At 30.7% G+C, this 16,368-nt stretch overlaps 1 protein-coding gene across 1 annotated transcript; it reads left to right on the plus strand.

Annotated features, from left to right (window-relative positions):
• The first annotated feature begins 1,253 nt into the window (after positions 1–1,253).
• LOC130816025 (uncharacterized) lies at positions 1,254–5,317 on the plus strand. The gene is made up of 4 exons (XM_057682594.1): positions 1,254–1,372; positions 1,501–1,621; positions 4,690–4,748; positions 4,815–5,317. The coding sequence occupies exons 2-4, from the start codon at positions 1,514–1,516 to the stop codon at positions 5,152–5,154; spliced, it is 507 nt and encodes a 168-aa protein (XP_057538577.1). The 5' UTR covers positions 1,254–1,372; positions 1,501–1,513; the 3' UTR covers positions 5,155–5,317.
• The last annotated feature ends 11,051 nt before the right edge of the window (positions 5,318–16,368 follow it).

The following is a 16,368-nucleotide window of genomic DNA, read 5'->3' on the forward strand; positions in this document are numbered from 1 at the left end:
GATTTATTCTTAATAACTAATAAAAAAGGATTATGATATGAAAAATGAAGAAAATGTAGCATTACTTAGGAGTATTTTTTGCCGGAACATAGCATTTTGACTAGACTTTTCAAAATGGTCGATCATATGAATTTTGAGTCATATCAATTCTAAACACTGATAGAGTGAATTTCATGCTGGATTAGTTCTCCAAAGAATCATATGGGGTTTGAGTCAACCTAATGAGTCAAAGATTTTTAATTTTTTTCCACCATTAAATTATACTATTTTTTTTAAGTATATCATTTATTTTGTTTTCATAAAATTCTTTTATATAAAAAAAAGACAAATATTTTAAGTGATCTACAACAAAAATTGTTGAATTGAAACTTTAAAATGGCTAAGAATATAGTACGTCTCGATTAAAATGATGACATGAATGATGATGTTGAGGAAGAAAAAAAATGGGCCAAAACGATTAGGTTTGATTTCGATAGTGTATGACCTAAATTTGTTTTGTTTTGTTTTTTCTGGTCGTGTTATTTTTGCGTCAGATAAAAGTTTTTGAGTTATATGATTTGGGATGACAAAATGGGCGAGTATATGCGGTAATGTATGCCCTTTCCTCACTCATACTTAACTAAAATTTTCATATCCACCATGCACCAATTGCTCCTAAAATTTTCATACCCACATATGCTCACTTGGGTATGCATTCAAACTTATCCTCACCCACTATGGCAAACTGCGTATACCCATCATGATTATACCCGCCTTGTACCGCATCACATTCACTACATGTTTGTGTTAAATACTCCATAAATTTTTGATAAATATAATTGTAAATCTATTTAAACCATACAATGTAACAAAATAAAATAATATCCTTAATTTGTGTTGTAGATATAAGGCAGACTGGTAAAGGGCGGGATAGGTGGATATGGGGCTGGGCTGGGCAGGTATGGAGCGAGTAAAAACTTACACCCATCATCTATTCACTACCTACTACCCACTATCCATGGTGGGTAGAACTTTATACAACCATATTGAGTCATTATCCATTAAATTTAAACTCATACTCAATCCAGGTGAAATAAATGCAATATGAATCAATATAATTTTACCCATCCACAATTTAATTGAATTTCGAGTTAAATTTTGATTGGATAAATACTTGAGAGGTTTAATTGTGACAAATCCATTAGGATAGTGAGTGGAGCATACTCTAATTAGCCAAAGAAAAAAAAATGTAAATAACATAAATTAGTCTATTCCTTAATCCTTAGGGTCTGAAAAAGAACCCTAGTATTATTACTAGCATTTTTCCTCAAGCTCTTTACCAGTGTAAGCATACATTACTCTAGTGCAAAAACTCTCTTTCTCCTCTCTTCAGGTGACTATCTCACTTTCACTTTCTACATTCATTTATTTTCTTCTCCGTTTTTCCTTTGTGGGTTTCTCTTGTACTTTGTTGTTCATCTTTTTCTCTTCTTTGTACTTTATTGTTGTCTAAATCTGCAGGGTTTTTGGAATTATGGAAATTGGGGTTTATGGAAAAACTATGACGTCTTCTGAGATGGAAATTATGATGTTACAAACCAATATTCTTGCTGGAAAATCTCTTGCTTGCTTAATTCTAACGGTATAACTTCAATTCTCTTCGTATCTTCTATGATTTTGTCTATTTTTACTTTTTTAGTGACAAAAGTTCGTTTTTTTTTTCCTTTTTGTTTTCAATTTAAAGTTTTATGCTTTAACTGCTATAAAGGTTTAGCTTAATTGATTGATTGATGTTTGCAATTGGCTGTTTGGCTTTGGACTTTTGGTTGAATGTTTTTTTGTAATTTCATCATCATAATAACCAGAATGAAGGGAGGAGGAGAATTTATGTGGAGAACAATCGGAATTATAATTCATGTAACCTACCCGATGAATCTTTTGAGTTTAGGCTCTAGCATTGTTGTTATTGTAGTTGTTGTAGTTTAAACATTTGTCGGTGACTCAGTGAGTGTATGGAATTGGTTGTTTTCTTGAATGTTCTTTTTGTAATGGTTGATTCTGTTTCTCTTAAAGCATTTAACAACCCATTTGGTTAGTGGTACTATGTGGTAATGGAAATGATTCATGGTGTAAAATTTTATAAAAAGTTTCATGTCATTCCCATAGTAATGAAACTTTGATCACAAAAAAGTATTTTTGTTTACAAATTTTCATTACCACCTAATACGTCATCTCCCAATGGTAATGCATTGCAATGAAATTTATGAAGAAAATAAGATGATTGAGTTGGACAAGCATGACCGTGAAGGTAGCAAGAGATGTTTCAACTAAAATTACATTAGTTTTCATTCTCATTTCTACCGTTTACCAAACGGGCCATTAATAATTGGAACTATAATCTTGTAAAGCTTATTTTATTGTAGAATGCTTGACCATAAAAATGAAGGCTTGACCTTGTTTTGTTTGATGTATATTTCTTGTAAAGCTTTTATATATATATATATTTCTTGTGTGTGTGTGTGTGTCTGTGTGTGTGTGAAGGGTTGGCCTTGCTTCTAGGATTTACTATGTATTTGTTTATATGGATAAACTATTTAGTAGACTTCTTATTAGTATCTCTTAATCCTTTTTTTACCGGCTACTCAACTACCAAATCTTATTTCTTTACTATCAGTTATCTTGTTATCCTTTCTATATTTTTTGTTAATTTGGTTGATAAAATTTGGTGGGTATGGATGAACTAGTTCTAGGTTGTTATTGACTTATTTTCATATTACTGCTAATCGTGCTGGGCAGTTTGATTTCTCTTATGTCACTTTAGCATTTGTTTGAATTGGATGTGGAAACAACTATATATGGATCACATTAGAAATATACCTCAAGTTTCCCAAATCCTACGTTTATTTTGTGTTTTAAAAGTTCTAAGTTCTCTACTTGCTAGTGTTTTGGATAAACTAATCTGAAAAAGGAAATTATATGTTTGGCTTGTGGCTTGTATGATTGTTAATGACCTAAATTCAGCTGTACAGTTGTTCTTACCAATAATGAGGATATTTTGCTTTGTATTAGTCGATCTCCTCACTCCTGAGAAGTTATTTTTTTTTTTTGCGATCAAAATGGAGAGCTTCTATATGATTTAGCTGCTCTCTTTTGTTAGATGTGGTAGGGTTGTGATCTGTAGATTGTCTTATAAAAGTATATTACAAGCATATTTTCCACCTTAGATGAGGCTAGAGGATCTATTTCTTTCAGGAGGTTTTTATATAATTTCTTTCCTTAATTGATTGTAATCGGACGGAAAATTTGCTTCTTGCTTACACTTTCGGCATTTGAGTGCAAAAAGCATGGCAAACTTGAAGACATTCTACAAGGAGTTGAATTTTCTAATTGATTAGTTTCTCCCTCGAGCTCATTGCTCACTTGTCTTAGCAATAGCATCCAATACGGGCTCAACTTAGTAAATTAATAGTGTTTGCTTGGTGTTTTTCTGTTGTTGATGGAGTGTTGAACTATCTTGGGGATAAATCTAGTTTTTTCTTTTTAGGATTTTTTTTAATATAAAGTTTTGTTTACGAACTTAAAATTGCTTGTGGTATGCTTTGCATCTCTTTGTTCAGCTACTGTAAAGGTACTATTAGAGAAAATTGTCGTCATGTCGCGGGAGAATCTATAACGGAGTATACGCAAATTGCAATGACGCTGTGTGAACTTTTGAAAAAAACACGTAAAGGGTGTTTTGAACTTGTAATTGATTTTTGTCATTCCAACTATTATTATGCAATAATGTGCTCATAGCTATTGTAATTGCACTATATGAGGTAGTTTTAGTGGATAATTAACTTACTAGTAACTTTTTAAGTTAATTAACTTATTTGTTAATTATTTTGTTTAATGACTAAATTATGAGTAACTTTAAGTTAAGTAACTAATGAAATTTTAACGGAGTGACAAGTATCGGTATAACGGTGAAATATCGTTGCAGCGGTGAAAGAAAGGGCGCTACTCGTTACATGATGATCAACACAACGTTTTGATCGTGAAATCTCATGCATCGTTATATACTGGGATTTAACATCGCGTTGACTCTCAAATACGTTACGTAACGGGTGTTACATAACGTAATTGGGGAGTTTTTATTCCATGATTTAAAACTTGAGAAGATTTCATCAACCACCATTCCTAATGCTCATTTCTGGATTTTGTTCTTTTCTAAGGTTGAATGTAGAAGAGATAATAATGTAGAAAGTAAAACAGTCGTGTGTATTTTCGATGTATATATTTGATTCATAGTAAATGATAAATGCCCATTCTCAATGGAGCCAAACGCACTTGTGCCTTTTGAGTTTAGTTTATGCTTTAGAAAATGGAACAGTCTGCTGTTTTCTCAATGATATATTCCTCGAGGAGCCAAAGATTTATGTAATTTAGTCTCAGGCTTTTTAGATTATATTGGATATTCTAAAATGGTTAAATAAATCATGTGCAAGTCTAATTTCTGTGAAGATGTGGACAGTGTTTGTAATAAAGAGTCAATCGGAAACATCTTTTTATTACAAAGGGTAAGGTTGCTTACATCCTACCCCTCAAACTCCTTTTGGGTGGGAGCCGTTTGTGGTGTCAAACTATTGGAATGTTGTTGAATGATAAATAAAATGTTAGTGATAAAAGAGTACTCACAGAAAGCTCTACTGATGTGAATTTTTATTTCAGGCAGGATCACTTTTGGGGGTTGTCAATGAGCTTTCTGGTTTGACTTTTATTGAGAAGAGGTAAAAATCTTGCTTCAATGTAATTGATTTTTGAAAAGTATTCCCCTTTAACCGACCACTGCACAGGTTCCCGATTGATGAACTCCGCAAAACAGAACAGCCTGGTCCCGAGAACAAAGATGGTAGTGACACAGAGGATGATGATGAAGATGAAGACGGTGTAGAAGATCAGGATGATGACGACGATGAGGATTTCTCTGGAGGAGAAGGTGGAGATGATGATGATGATGATGACGATGAGGGGGACCCAGAGGAAGCGGAGGCAAATGGTGCTGATGGGGGAAGTGATGAAGACGATGATGACAATGAGGATGGAGATGAAGATGAAGATGACGATGATGGTGAGGAAGAAGACGAGGAAGAGGAGGAAGAAGATGACCAACCTCCTACAAAGAAGAGAAAATAAGGCATATTTAACAGTTTCAAGTCTATGATTAGGGCTTTTATATGGTTGGTACTTGGGTTACACACAGAAACATTGGTAGTTCTAATGTGCACTCATTGGTGTGCTAAACAAAAATGTGAAATGGTGAATTATTCTTGATTTGAATGTTTCCTTTTCAACTAAATTTGAAGTATTTTTTTGTCTTTGTTCCTCATTCTAAAGAATGATTGAGAATCATTGGTTGACGTGATGGTTAAAGGTTTTCTTTTTCTCCCTTGTGATAGGAGTTTGATTCTGATCATATATCGGCAGATCAATTATCCAAACTCCTTACTTACCTGTAGGCCGTAGGGTATTATCCTTAACCCGACATCAAAAGATGATTACTTTGTGCATCAGGTAAAGCTAGAGAGACTAGCAATATAGACAAAGGTTCTATCTTGAAATTTTAGGTGGTATTTTCTAAACAAAAACTTGAGCACCTAATACTAAGCTTTACTAGTAGTTCTCAAACACTTGATACATTAAGATAGAACTATTAAGAAAATTAAATATATGCATAAGCAAAATCTAAACTTCTGAATATGAAAAACTAAAGTAAGTCCTACTATTACAAATGAGCTAATGTCATACATCTCTAATAAAGTGAAATTTAATTGAAAAAAAAAATAAATTTCAACTTTTCAGTCTAATTAGTAACAGAGGGCGATTATCATGCTAACTTTTAAATTTAGTTTAAGTAAATGCCTATTGTTAGTAACAGTAAACAATGTCATTCCTTGGACTCGAATTAGAAGATACTTATTTTGAGAAATCAAATTATCCCAAACTCCTTTGAGAATTTTTTTTAAAAGGTTTTTTTTTCAAATTTTCAATTTTAAAATTGCTAGAAAGAGAGCACACATACAAATATAGACCATCTGACCAAATTCACTTTGAAGAAAAGTTTTGTCTTTTTAAATATTCTTCCTTAGATTTATAGGAAGCGAAAATTGAATTTTGGAGAACACTTTTTTACAAACAGTGCGCACCGACCATGTAGATTTCTGAAAAAATGTGTCACATACATCTTTGAGTCACAGAAGAAAGTGACATCCATAAATCATGCCTATGGGTTATGGGCAAAACTTATAAAGCGACAATTATTATGTCATTTTTTGTTAATTATGGGCCATACTTTTTTTAAGTATTGGCAACAAAAATAATGTGACTCGCAATGTGATTCTTGCAGTGAAATCAAGATTATAAACATAAAAATGCATTATAGTAATGTGGTTTATCTAGTTCTTTAATTATTATTGATATATTTTGAAAATTATGTGATTTTATTATAACTTTTGAAAAATGATATTTGTAATAAGTTGAATTATTGTTTTCGTTCAATATTATAGGTAGTATTTTTATTTTAAATATATTTAGTTTCTCAACAATAATTGATCCTAATTATTTCTAATATGATCTTTTACAATAGTACATTTAATTTTATTTAGCGTATAATTTAATCCTATTAGTTCATAATTATAATTTGTTGAATCAAGAGCCAATTTCCCGCAATATTGATGACGACTTTGAGCACCTCGTAGCTCATGCCATGTCATGCACACTTGAGGGTGGTGCGGAGTGTACCATGGGATATGGAGTGCTAAGGTTTGGGTCACTTAATGAAGTTATTAATAATGATGATTTGGGGTGTCTTAGTGAAGGCAAGGTACGAAGTCTGGGAGGGTTTGAAGGCTACTCCACCCATCGAGCATGAGTGGCTCAATCGAGCCAAGCGGTAGGAAGCAGGTAGTAGCTTCTGGTCACTCGCTTGACCAGGCGAGCATAGGGGGCTCGACCAAGTGGGCTGTAGCTGGGAAACATACACGATTCTGGTTTTGCTACGGTTTTGTTTGGGCTTTTAAGCCTTTTGTCCTAGGTTATTCTAATATGTTTTAGGGCTATATAAGGAGTCTTAGAAATCATTAGGGTATTTAGAAAGGCATATACAAGATTAAGAGCTAGGATTCAAACCATAAGAGTTCTTCATCCTTGTTTATGTGAGATTGAGTTAAAGATTCAATCTTTGCTTTGAGAGGCTGTTCTTAAAGCTCGGAAATGTGAGTCATTAATGTATTGTTGATTATATTAATGATAAGATACTTATTTTGAAGGGGAGGTATCCATAGATACCTCATTTTGTGTGTTCTCCATTGTTGTTTCTTGCTCTGTTTTTGTGGTTGTTCTTTACATTAGTTTGTTTATTATTTCTTCACCATTAGCATAGCTCATTCACAACTTAATTTAATCTCTAGCATCTAATCTTCGTATATTCTCAAAGACAATCCTTCAAGACTAACTTGGGATTCTCTTCAGACTAATAACTATACTTAATAACAAATTAAGATCCTCTTAATTTCTTTATGTCATGTTTGAAAACGATGATTTCATTTCGAAATCTGAATATTGGTTCAAATATATTGTTTGTAATGCCAAATTAAAAATTTTCAAATTTAAATTTGGGTCAATTCTACTATTATTTTTAAAGTACTTAAAGTTGAGTATTTGAGAATGATTTATGAAATCTTTTCATTCTCAAATTTATCATTTATAGTTTCATAATTGAAATTTATAATTTGAAATAAAATAATTGTTATGAAACAACATTAAGTAATTTAGCATTGAAAATAAAACTCCAAAAGCATATTTTTTCCTACCAAGCAATCTCAATATTAATTCAAAAAAACATAGTTAAATATAATATTAGAACAAAATCTATTCTCATAATTAAGCAAACACATTACATAAAGAAAATAAAATAAAAAGATAGCTAAAATATATAGTAGATTCATGGAGGCACTAATAGCATAGCAAATGACATGCATGTTTAGAATCACGCACTGAAGAATCTGATGATACCCAAAACAGCTGAAGCAACATTAGCTATTGCGATAACCAACGGGCCAATCACCGGGCCAATTACAGGAATTGTGTAGGCAACCATTGCTGCTAGTTGTGTCACACTTACCACAACAGCCCATGTTTCCATTTTTTTTTTTTTCTTTTTTTCTTTCTTTCTTTTTCGTTCTCGACTCTAATTAGCATATGACGGAGTATTGAGTAATAGTCCAATTTATAGTCAATAACTTCCTGTTAATGAGGTTAATTATTACTACCAAGTATCAACTACCAACTACTGTGCCTGCATAGAGAATTGAAATAGCTAGAAATATTCAATTAATGAGAAAACATATTGAATGTCGCACCGGGAATTTTACCGGGTAAATAGTAAATAGTTCTTTCTCTATTTTTAAATGATGTTTTCATTTATTTTTTTCAGATTTCAATACAAATTTTAAAATTAAATAATTTTAATTGTAAGTTTTTTAAAAATTCAAAAAAGTTGACATTTTAAAAGTTTATATTAAGATAAATCTAATAAGATCTTAAGAATGATTGAGAATCATTGGTTGTTGTGATGGTTAAAAGGTTTTCCTTTTTCTCCCTTGTGATAGGAGTTTGATTCTAATCATATATCGGCAGATCAATTATCCAAACTCCTTACTTACCTGTAGGCCGTAGGGTATTATCCTTAACCCGACATCAAAAGATGATTACTTTGTGCATCAGGTAAAGCTAGAGAGACTAGCAATATAGACAAAGGTTCTATCTTGAAATTTTAGGTGGTATTTTCTAAACAAAAACTTGAGCACCTAATACTAAGCTTTACTAGTAGTTCTCAAACACTTAATACATTAAGATAGAACTATTAAGAAAATTAAATATATGCATAAGCAAAATCTAAACTTTTGAATATGAAAAACTAAAGTAAGTCCTACTATTACAAATGAGCTAATGTCATACATCTCTAATAAAGTGAAATTTAATTGAAAAAAAAAATAAATTTCAACTTTTCAGTCTAATTAGTAACAGAGGGCGATTATCATGCTAACTTTTAAATTTAGTTTAAGTAAATGCCTATTGTTAGTAACAGTAAACAATGTCATTCCTTGGACTCGAATTAGAAGATACTTATTTTGAGAAATCAAATTATCCCAAACTCCTTTGAGAATTTTTTTAAAAAGGTTTTTTTTTTCAAATTTTCAATTTTAAAATTGCTAGAAAGAGAGCACACATACAAATATAGACCATCTGACCAAATTCACTTTGAAGAAAAGTTTTGTCTTTTTAAATATTCTTCCTTAGATTTATAGGAAGCGAAAATTGAATTTTGGAGAACACTTTTTTACAAACAGTGCGCACCGACCATGTAGATTTCTGAAAAAATGTGTCACATACATCTTTGAGTCACAGAAGAAAGTGACATCCATAAATCATGCCTATGGGCTATGGGCAAAACTTATAAAGCGACAATTATTATGTCATTTTTTGTTAACTATGGGCCATACCTTTTTTAAGTATTGGCAACAAAAATAATGTGACACGCAATGTGATTCTTGTAGTGAAATCAAGATTATAAACATAAAAATGCATTATAGTAATTTGGTTTATCTAGTTCTTTAATTATTATTGATATGTTTTGAAAATTATGTGATTTTATTATAACTTTTGAAAAATGATTATTTGTAATAAGTTAAATTATTATTTTCATAGTATTTTTACTTTAAATATATTTAGTTTCTCAACAATAATTGATCCTAATTATTTCTAATATGATCTTTTATAATAATACATTTAATTTTATTTGGCGTATAATTTAATCCTATTAGTTCATAATTATAATTTGTTGAATCAAGAGCCAATTTCCCGCAATATTGATGACGACTTTGAGCACCTCGTAGCTCATGTCATGTCATGCACACTTGAGAGTGATGCGGAGTATACCATGGGATATGGAATGAATGAAGTGATTAATGATGATGATTTGGGGTGTCTTAGTGAAGGTAAAGTACGAAGTCTGGGAGGGTTTGAAGGCTACTCGACCCATCGAGCATGAGTGGCTTAATCGAGCCAAGCAGTAGGAAGCAAGTAGTAGCTTCTGGTCACTCGCTTGACCAGGCGAGCATAGGGGGCTCGACCAAGCGGGTTGTAGCGGAGAAACATACACGATTTTGGTTTTGCTACGGTTTTGTTTGGGCTTTTAAGCCTTTTGTCCTAGGTTATTCTAATATGTTTTAGGGCTTTACAAGGAGTCTTAGAAATCATTAGGGTATTGAGAAAGGCATATACAAGATTGAGAGCTAGGGTTCACACTATAAGAGTTCTTCATCCTTGTTTATGTATGTTTGTGTGAGATTGAGTTAAAGATTCAATCTTTGATTTCAGAGGCTGTTCTTAAAGCTTAGAAATGTGAGTCATTAATGTATTATTGATTATATTAATGATAAGATACTTATTTTGAGGGGGAGGTATCCATAGATACCTCATATTTTTTGTGTGTTCTCCATTGTTGTTTCTTGCTCTATTTTTATAGTTGTTCTTTACATTAGTTTATTTATTATTTCTTCATCATTAGCATAACCCATTGACAACATAATTTAATCTCTAGCATCTAATCTTCGTATATTCACAAAGACAATCCTTCAAGACTAACTTGGGATTCTCTTCAGACTAATAACTGTACTTAATAACAAATTAAGATCCTCTTAATTTTTTTATGTCATATTTGAGAACGATGATTTCATTTCGAAATCTGAATATTGGTTCAAATATATTGTTTGCATTGCCAAATTAAAAATTTTCAAATTTAAATTTGGGTCAATTCTACTATTATTTTTAAAGTACTTAAAGTTAAGTATTTGAAAACAGCTTATCAAACCTTTTCATTCTCAAATTCATCATTTATAATTTCATAATTAAAATTTATAATTTGAAATTAAATACTTGTTATCAAACAACAATAAGTAATTTAGCATTGAAAATAAAACTCCAAAAACATATTTTTTCCTACCAAGCAATCTCAATATTAATTCAAAAAAACATAGTTAAATATGATATTAGAACAAAATCTATTCTCATAATTAAGCAAACACATTACATAAAGAAAATAAAATAAAATAAAAGATAGTTAAAATATATAGTAGATTCATGCAGGCACTAATAGCATGGCAAATGACATGCATGTTTAGAATCACGCAATGAAGAATCTGAGTATGCCATTGATACCCAAAACAGCTGAAGCAACATTAGCTGTTGTGGTAACCAACGGGCCAATCACCGGGCCAATTACAGGAATTGTGTAGGCAACCATTGCTGCTAGTTGTGTCACACTTGCTACTTGAACCACAACAGCCCATGTTTCCATTTTTTTTTTTTTTCTTTTTTTCTTTCTTTCTTTCGTTCTCGACTCGAATTAGCATATGACGGAGCAATTAGTAATAGTCCAATTTATAGTCAATAACCTCCTGTTAATGAGGTTAATTATTATTACCAAGTACCAACTACAAATGTGTGCCTGCATAGAGAATTCAAATAGCTAGATATATTCAATTAATGAGAAAATATATTGAATGTCGCACCGGGAATTTTACCGGGTAAATAGTAAATAGTACTTTCTCTATTTTTAAATGTTTTTATTTATTTTTTTATTTTTTTTTCAGATCTCAATATAAACTTTAAAATCAAATGATTTTAATTGTAAGTTTTTAAAAAATCAAAAAATTGACATTTAGAAAGTTTATATTGAGGTGAATCTAATAAGATTTTAACTGAATATATTTTTTTTTCTTATAAATCAATAAGAAATCGTAGTCAAAGTTTGACATTAAAATTCACTAGTAATGTCTCATTTGTTTTTTGGACACTATTCATCTCTTACTCTTACTCTGTATTTTATTATTAATTTATAAGTTAAAATATAGTCAAGTGGAATCTTATTTGATTTGTCTCAATTTAAAGATTATTTATATCAACTTTCTATAATTTTTAATTATGCACAATTAGAGATATTAAAAATTGAATAAATAAATTGGAGGGAGTATGCATTTACTTTTTCCGTTTCAAATTACTTGTAACATTACAAGATAATGAACTATTCATTTATCATCATTAATTTGTGATTAATTTTAAATCTATAAGTTGAAACATAATCAAGTGAGATCGTGTCTGATTCGTCTCAATGCAAAATTAAATATTACAAGTATTTTAGAACGGAGAAAAAATTATTTACCAACTAACAATCAAAAATATATTTAATTATTATTTATCAAATTGATACTCAATTATACTGGTAAACTAACTATTTAGTAGGTAAGGTACATATTCCCATTCTACTAGTAACATAGGCGAATCTAGTAGAAGTATATTGAATGTCGCATTGAGAATATAAAAAATATAAGCATATAATATTTACCAACTACCAATTAAAAATATATTTAATTATTATTCAATATCAAATTAATTATTAATTGTCATCTTATAGGGATAAACTAACTATTCAGTAAGGTACATAGTCCCATCCTACTAGACTACTAGTAATGGTTTTGCGTATGAGAATTTAAGTATCTACAACTCTACATGAAGAACTTGAGAGGTCAAAAAAACATTAATTACAGGAAAAAAAAAATAAGGTACTGATTCTACGTATTCCTACGCTACTAGTAATTGGTTTGGGTTTGGGAATTAAATTGGGATTGAACGCTTGATCGAATCAACCAAAAAATATGAAAGAGGTGAAACCATTCTATCCGTTTGAGTATTAACTTCAAATATAGTCATGAGAAGTATTACTCTTTTTGTTTTTGAAATGTTTTTCTCAAATAAAATTTATGAATTTCATTGTTAAATATTAACTATGAATTTTCATTATTTATATAAAAAAATATATTTATATGGGTTTTTGAGAATTTCGTCTTAATATATATTTTCTAATCATCAACTTTTTATAAGTTAAAAAATCACAATTAAATTTGTTTGATTTCTAAGTTTGTATTGGAATCCACTAGAAAGTGAATGGGAAGAACATATGATAACAGAGAGAGTAATATTTCACATAGTGTATATATGTAAAAACATATTTATATGGGATCTTTATAGTTTCGCCTAAATATATATACTTTCTAAATATCAACTTTATATAAGTTTTAAAAAAATCACAATTTGTTTGATTTTTAAGTTTGCTTTGGAATCCGCTAAAAAGTGAATGGGAAGAACATATGATAATAGAGATAGTAATATTTAAAACACAAACTTGTAAGAGACAATCTCTTCGAGAGACCATCCATAATTGGGTTGGCCCAAAAAGGAAAATTACTTAAGTACTTACTCGGCATTAAGTATATTGTAAGTAGACATTAAAGATATTGTAAACAGGCATTAAGGATATGGTAAGTAGGTTAGTAGGCTAGATTTCTCGGTAAGCATTAAGAATATTATAAGTAGACATTTTAAGTGCTTTTTCGATGGGCGTTAAGTATGTTGTATGTAGGTATTAAGAAAGATGTAAGTAGACAGTAATAATACAGTAAGTGGACATTAAGGTTTAATGGGTTGGGCTTAAGAAACGTCTCTCAAAAAGACCGTTTCTTAGGAGACCCGCTGTATTTAAACTAGTGTATATTAACGTGTGAATAAAATAATAGAGGAAAAATATAAAAAATTATATGGTAAATACTGATACTTCTTCGTCCATTGAGTCTGCTAATTAAGGAATTGACATAATTATTAAGGAGTAGTTTAGTTGTTAGGGAAAAATAACATAAAAAAGTAAAATTATGTAAATGGTATTAAAAAAAAAGGAAAATGATATAGTATATAAGAAAATATCTTGTATTTTTTTTATGTAATTTAATATTGTTTTTGCTATAGAAATATAAGATTCTTATTTATACTTTATTATTTTACCATTCATTCTTTCTTGTTAAGTTAAAATAATTATTATATATAATTTCTTTAATGAATTCTCTTGAAAAGTTCAAATTATTAATAAGAAAAAGAGTTTGTTAATTATAATGTACACCCCTTAGTGATATAAATATCATTATTCTTATAAAAAAAACTTTGGTTGCAGTCCTATTTTGTACAATGTGTTCACCAACAAGCAGATTATGGTCAGAATCTTGCTTTGCTCCCAGTTTACTTCTAAAAATCCACTAGCGGGCCTAAATTTTTAAAAGCCCTTCCGAGTTAGGGGGCTCACTATATTTGCCACTACCTACCCTTTTTAACACAAATACTTGGATGCAACCGGTGCATATATGCAATGTTTTAGTATTGGACTTTAGAATTTGACTTTTAAGGTTTGGAGTAGTTATTAAAATTAAGCTTTAGAATAGGCCTTTTGAGGCTCGGAATAGGTTTTTTAAATCTTAGAATTGTCGTTTTAAGGCTTGGAATAGGCCTTATATTATTTGAGTAAGCAAGTTTAACATTAGAGCTTGATTGTCTTAGAATTGTCATTTTAAGACTTATATAATTGATCATTTAAGGTTTGAATGACATTGTGCGGGTTGTAGTAAATATTAAACTCAAGCTTTGAAATAAGTTATTTAAGTCTTGAATTAGTCTTTGGAAAATTTACCCAAAATAATCAAACCTATTCACAATTTTTCTACAATAATCTCAAATATCGATAAATCATGAATAAACTCATCTATTGTTTCATTTAACCCGAAATGTTGTTGGATCACCTACTACCGTTTTGTATTAGATATAATTTATTTTTCTTTTTTTAACTTTTTAATTAAATTTTTGATTAACATTTATTGATTTTAGCAAACACCTTTTCACTTATTCTTCTTGACATTTATTTACTTCCTTCTACCAAACCTACCATTGAAGAGGACCTCCATTAAAGTTTGTTTTCGGTTGTCTTTAACGCAGCAGTAAAAAAGAAATTTATTTTGGTGGTTCTCGGCCTCCATCACCTAGCCATCAATGTTGAGTTTTCTTTATTTTGTTATATAAATTAGGGTTTCCCTTACTCTTCGTTGCAAGGATCTATCAGTTTGAGGATTAATCTCAAGTCGGGAGACTCTTTGGCCGCATCCTCCTTTATGGGTATGGGTTGCCGCATACTATCGCTCTCCAAACCCTGACCATAGTATTACTATAGGCGGAAAACACTCGATATGATGATGATATAAACTAGGGTTTCAAATTTCTCCTTTTCAATTCTGATTATGCATTTTAATTTTTTTCTATGATAGGCTAGTTTATGTGATTCCTTTATAATAAAATGGTGGTTTTGTGGGGTGTTTGAAAAAAAAAAGGTTAAATTAGAGTGCGTGACTGGTATGTGTAAATCAATGAGCATGGACCCTAACAAGTTATTTTGGTTTGAACTTAAGAGGATAGTTGAGGAAGACATTGGCTACAAGTCTTCATTTACCCTATAAACTTACTGCTGCAACAATGGAGATAAGGAGTAACTAAAAAGGAAGAAGATAAAAAAGGATAACAATCAAAATGACCTTCTATAGCTGGTTAAGAAAAACTAAATAATACCAAAGGTTAAATGAAATAATAAATGTGATTGTTCATGATTAATCGATATTTGGGATTATTGTAGGAAAATCGTGAATAGGTTGGATTATTCTGAGTAAATTTTCCTTAGTCTTTAAACGTAACACCCGGCCAAACGGACCGCTAGTGACTACTCATAGAGACTGTAGACTGGCCCCACAGACTAACACAAGTCTTTCTAGCGCACTTCGACTTCACTCGTGCGCACCCAGGAAAACTTCCCAGGAGGTCACCCATTCTAAAATTGCTCTCCACCGAGCACGCTTAACTATGGAGTTCTTAGCAAATGCGTTCCCTAGAAAAGAAGATGAACCTTGTTGATATGAGTAATCTATCAATTTCTTTTCAAGCTAAATTTGGGGTATCACATTCAACCCTGTAAATTGTCATTTTTAGGCTAGGATATGGTCCTTTAAGACTTGGAATATGATATTTTAAAGTTTAAAGTATATGTTAAACTTGAGTTCTCAAATATACTTTTTACGGCCCGTTTGGTTAGTTGTATATAATGGTAATAGAAATGATATATAGTGTAGAATTTTATTAAAAGTTCCATATCAATCCTATGGTAATAAAACTCTTATCACAAAAAAGTTTTTTTGTTTAGAAATAGAAAATTCCATTACTACATAATACCACCTCTCCCAATGGTTGCATTGGAATGAATTTTACGACGAAAATGAAATGATTAAAGTTGGACAAGCATAGCCATCAAGGTAGCCAAGAGATTTTTCAACCAAAATTACACTAATTTTCATTTTCAATACCATTGTTTATTACCACCTACCAAACAAGTCGTTTAAGATTTGAAATAAGCCTTTTGAGTAGAGATGT

Source organism: Amaranthus tricolor, chromosome 6, assembly GCF_026212465.1.
Source record: "Amaranthus tricolor cultivar Red isolate AtriRed21 chromosome 6, ASM2621246v1, whole genome shotgun sequence".
Taxonomy (NCBI): domain Eukaryota; kingdom Viridiplantae; phylum Streptophyta; class Magnoliopsida; order Caryophyllales; family Amaranthaceae; genus Amaranthus; species Amaranthus tricolor.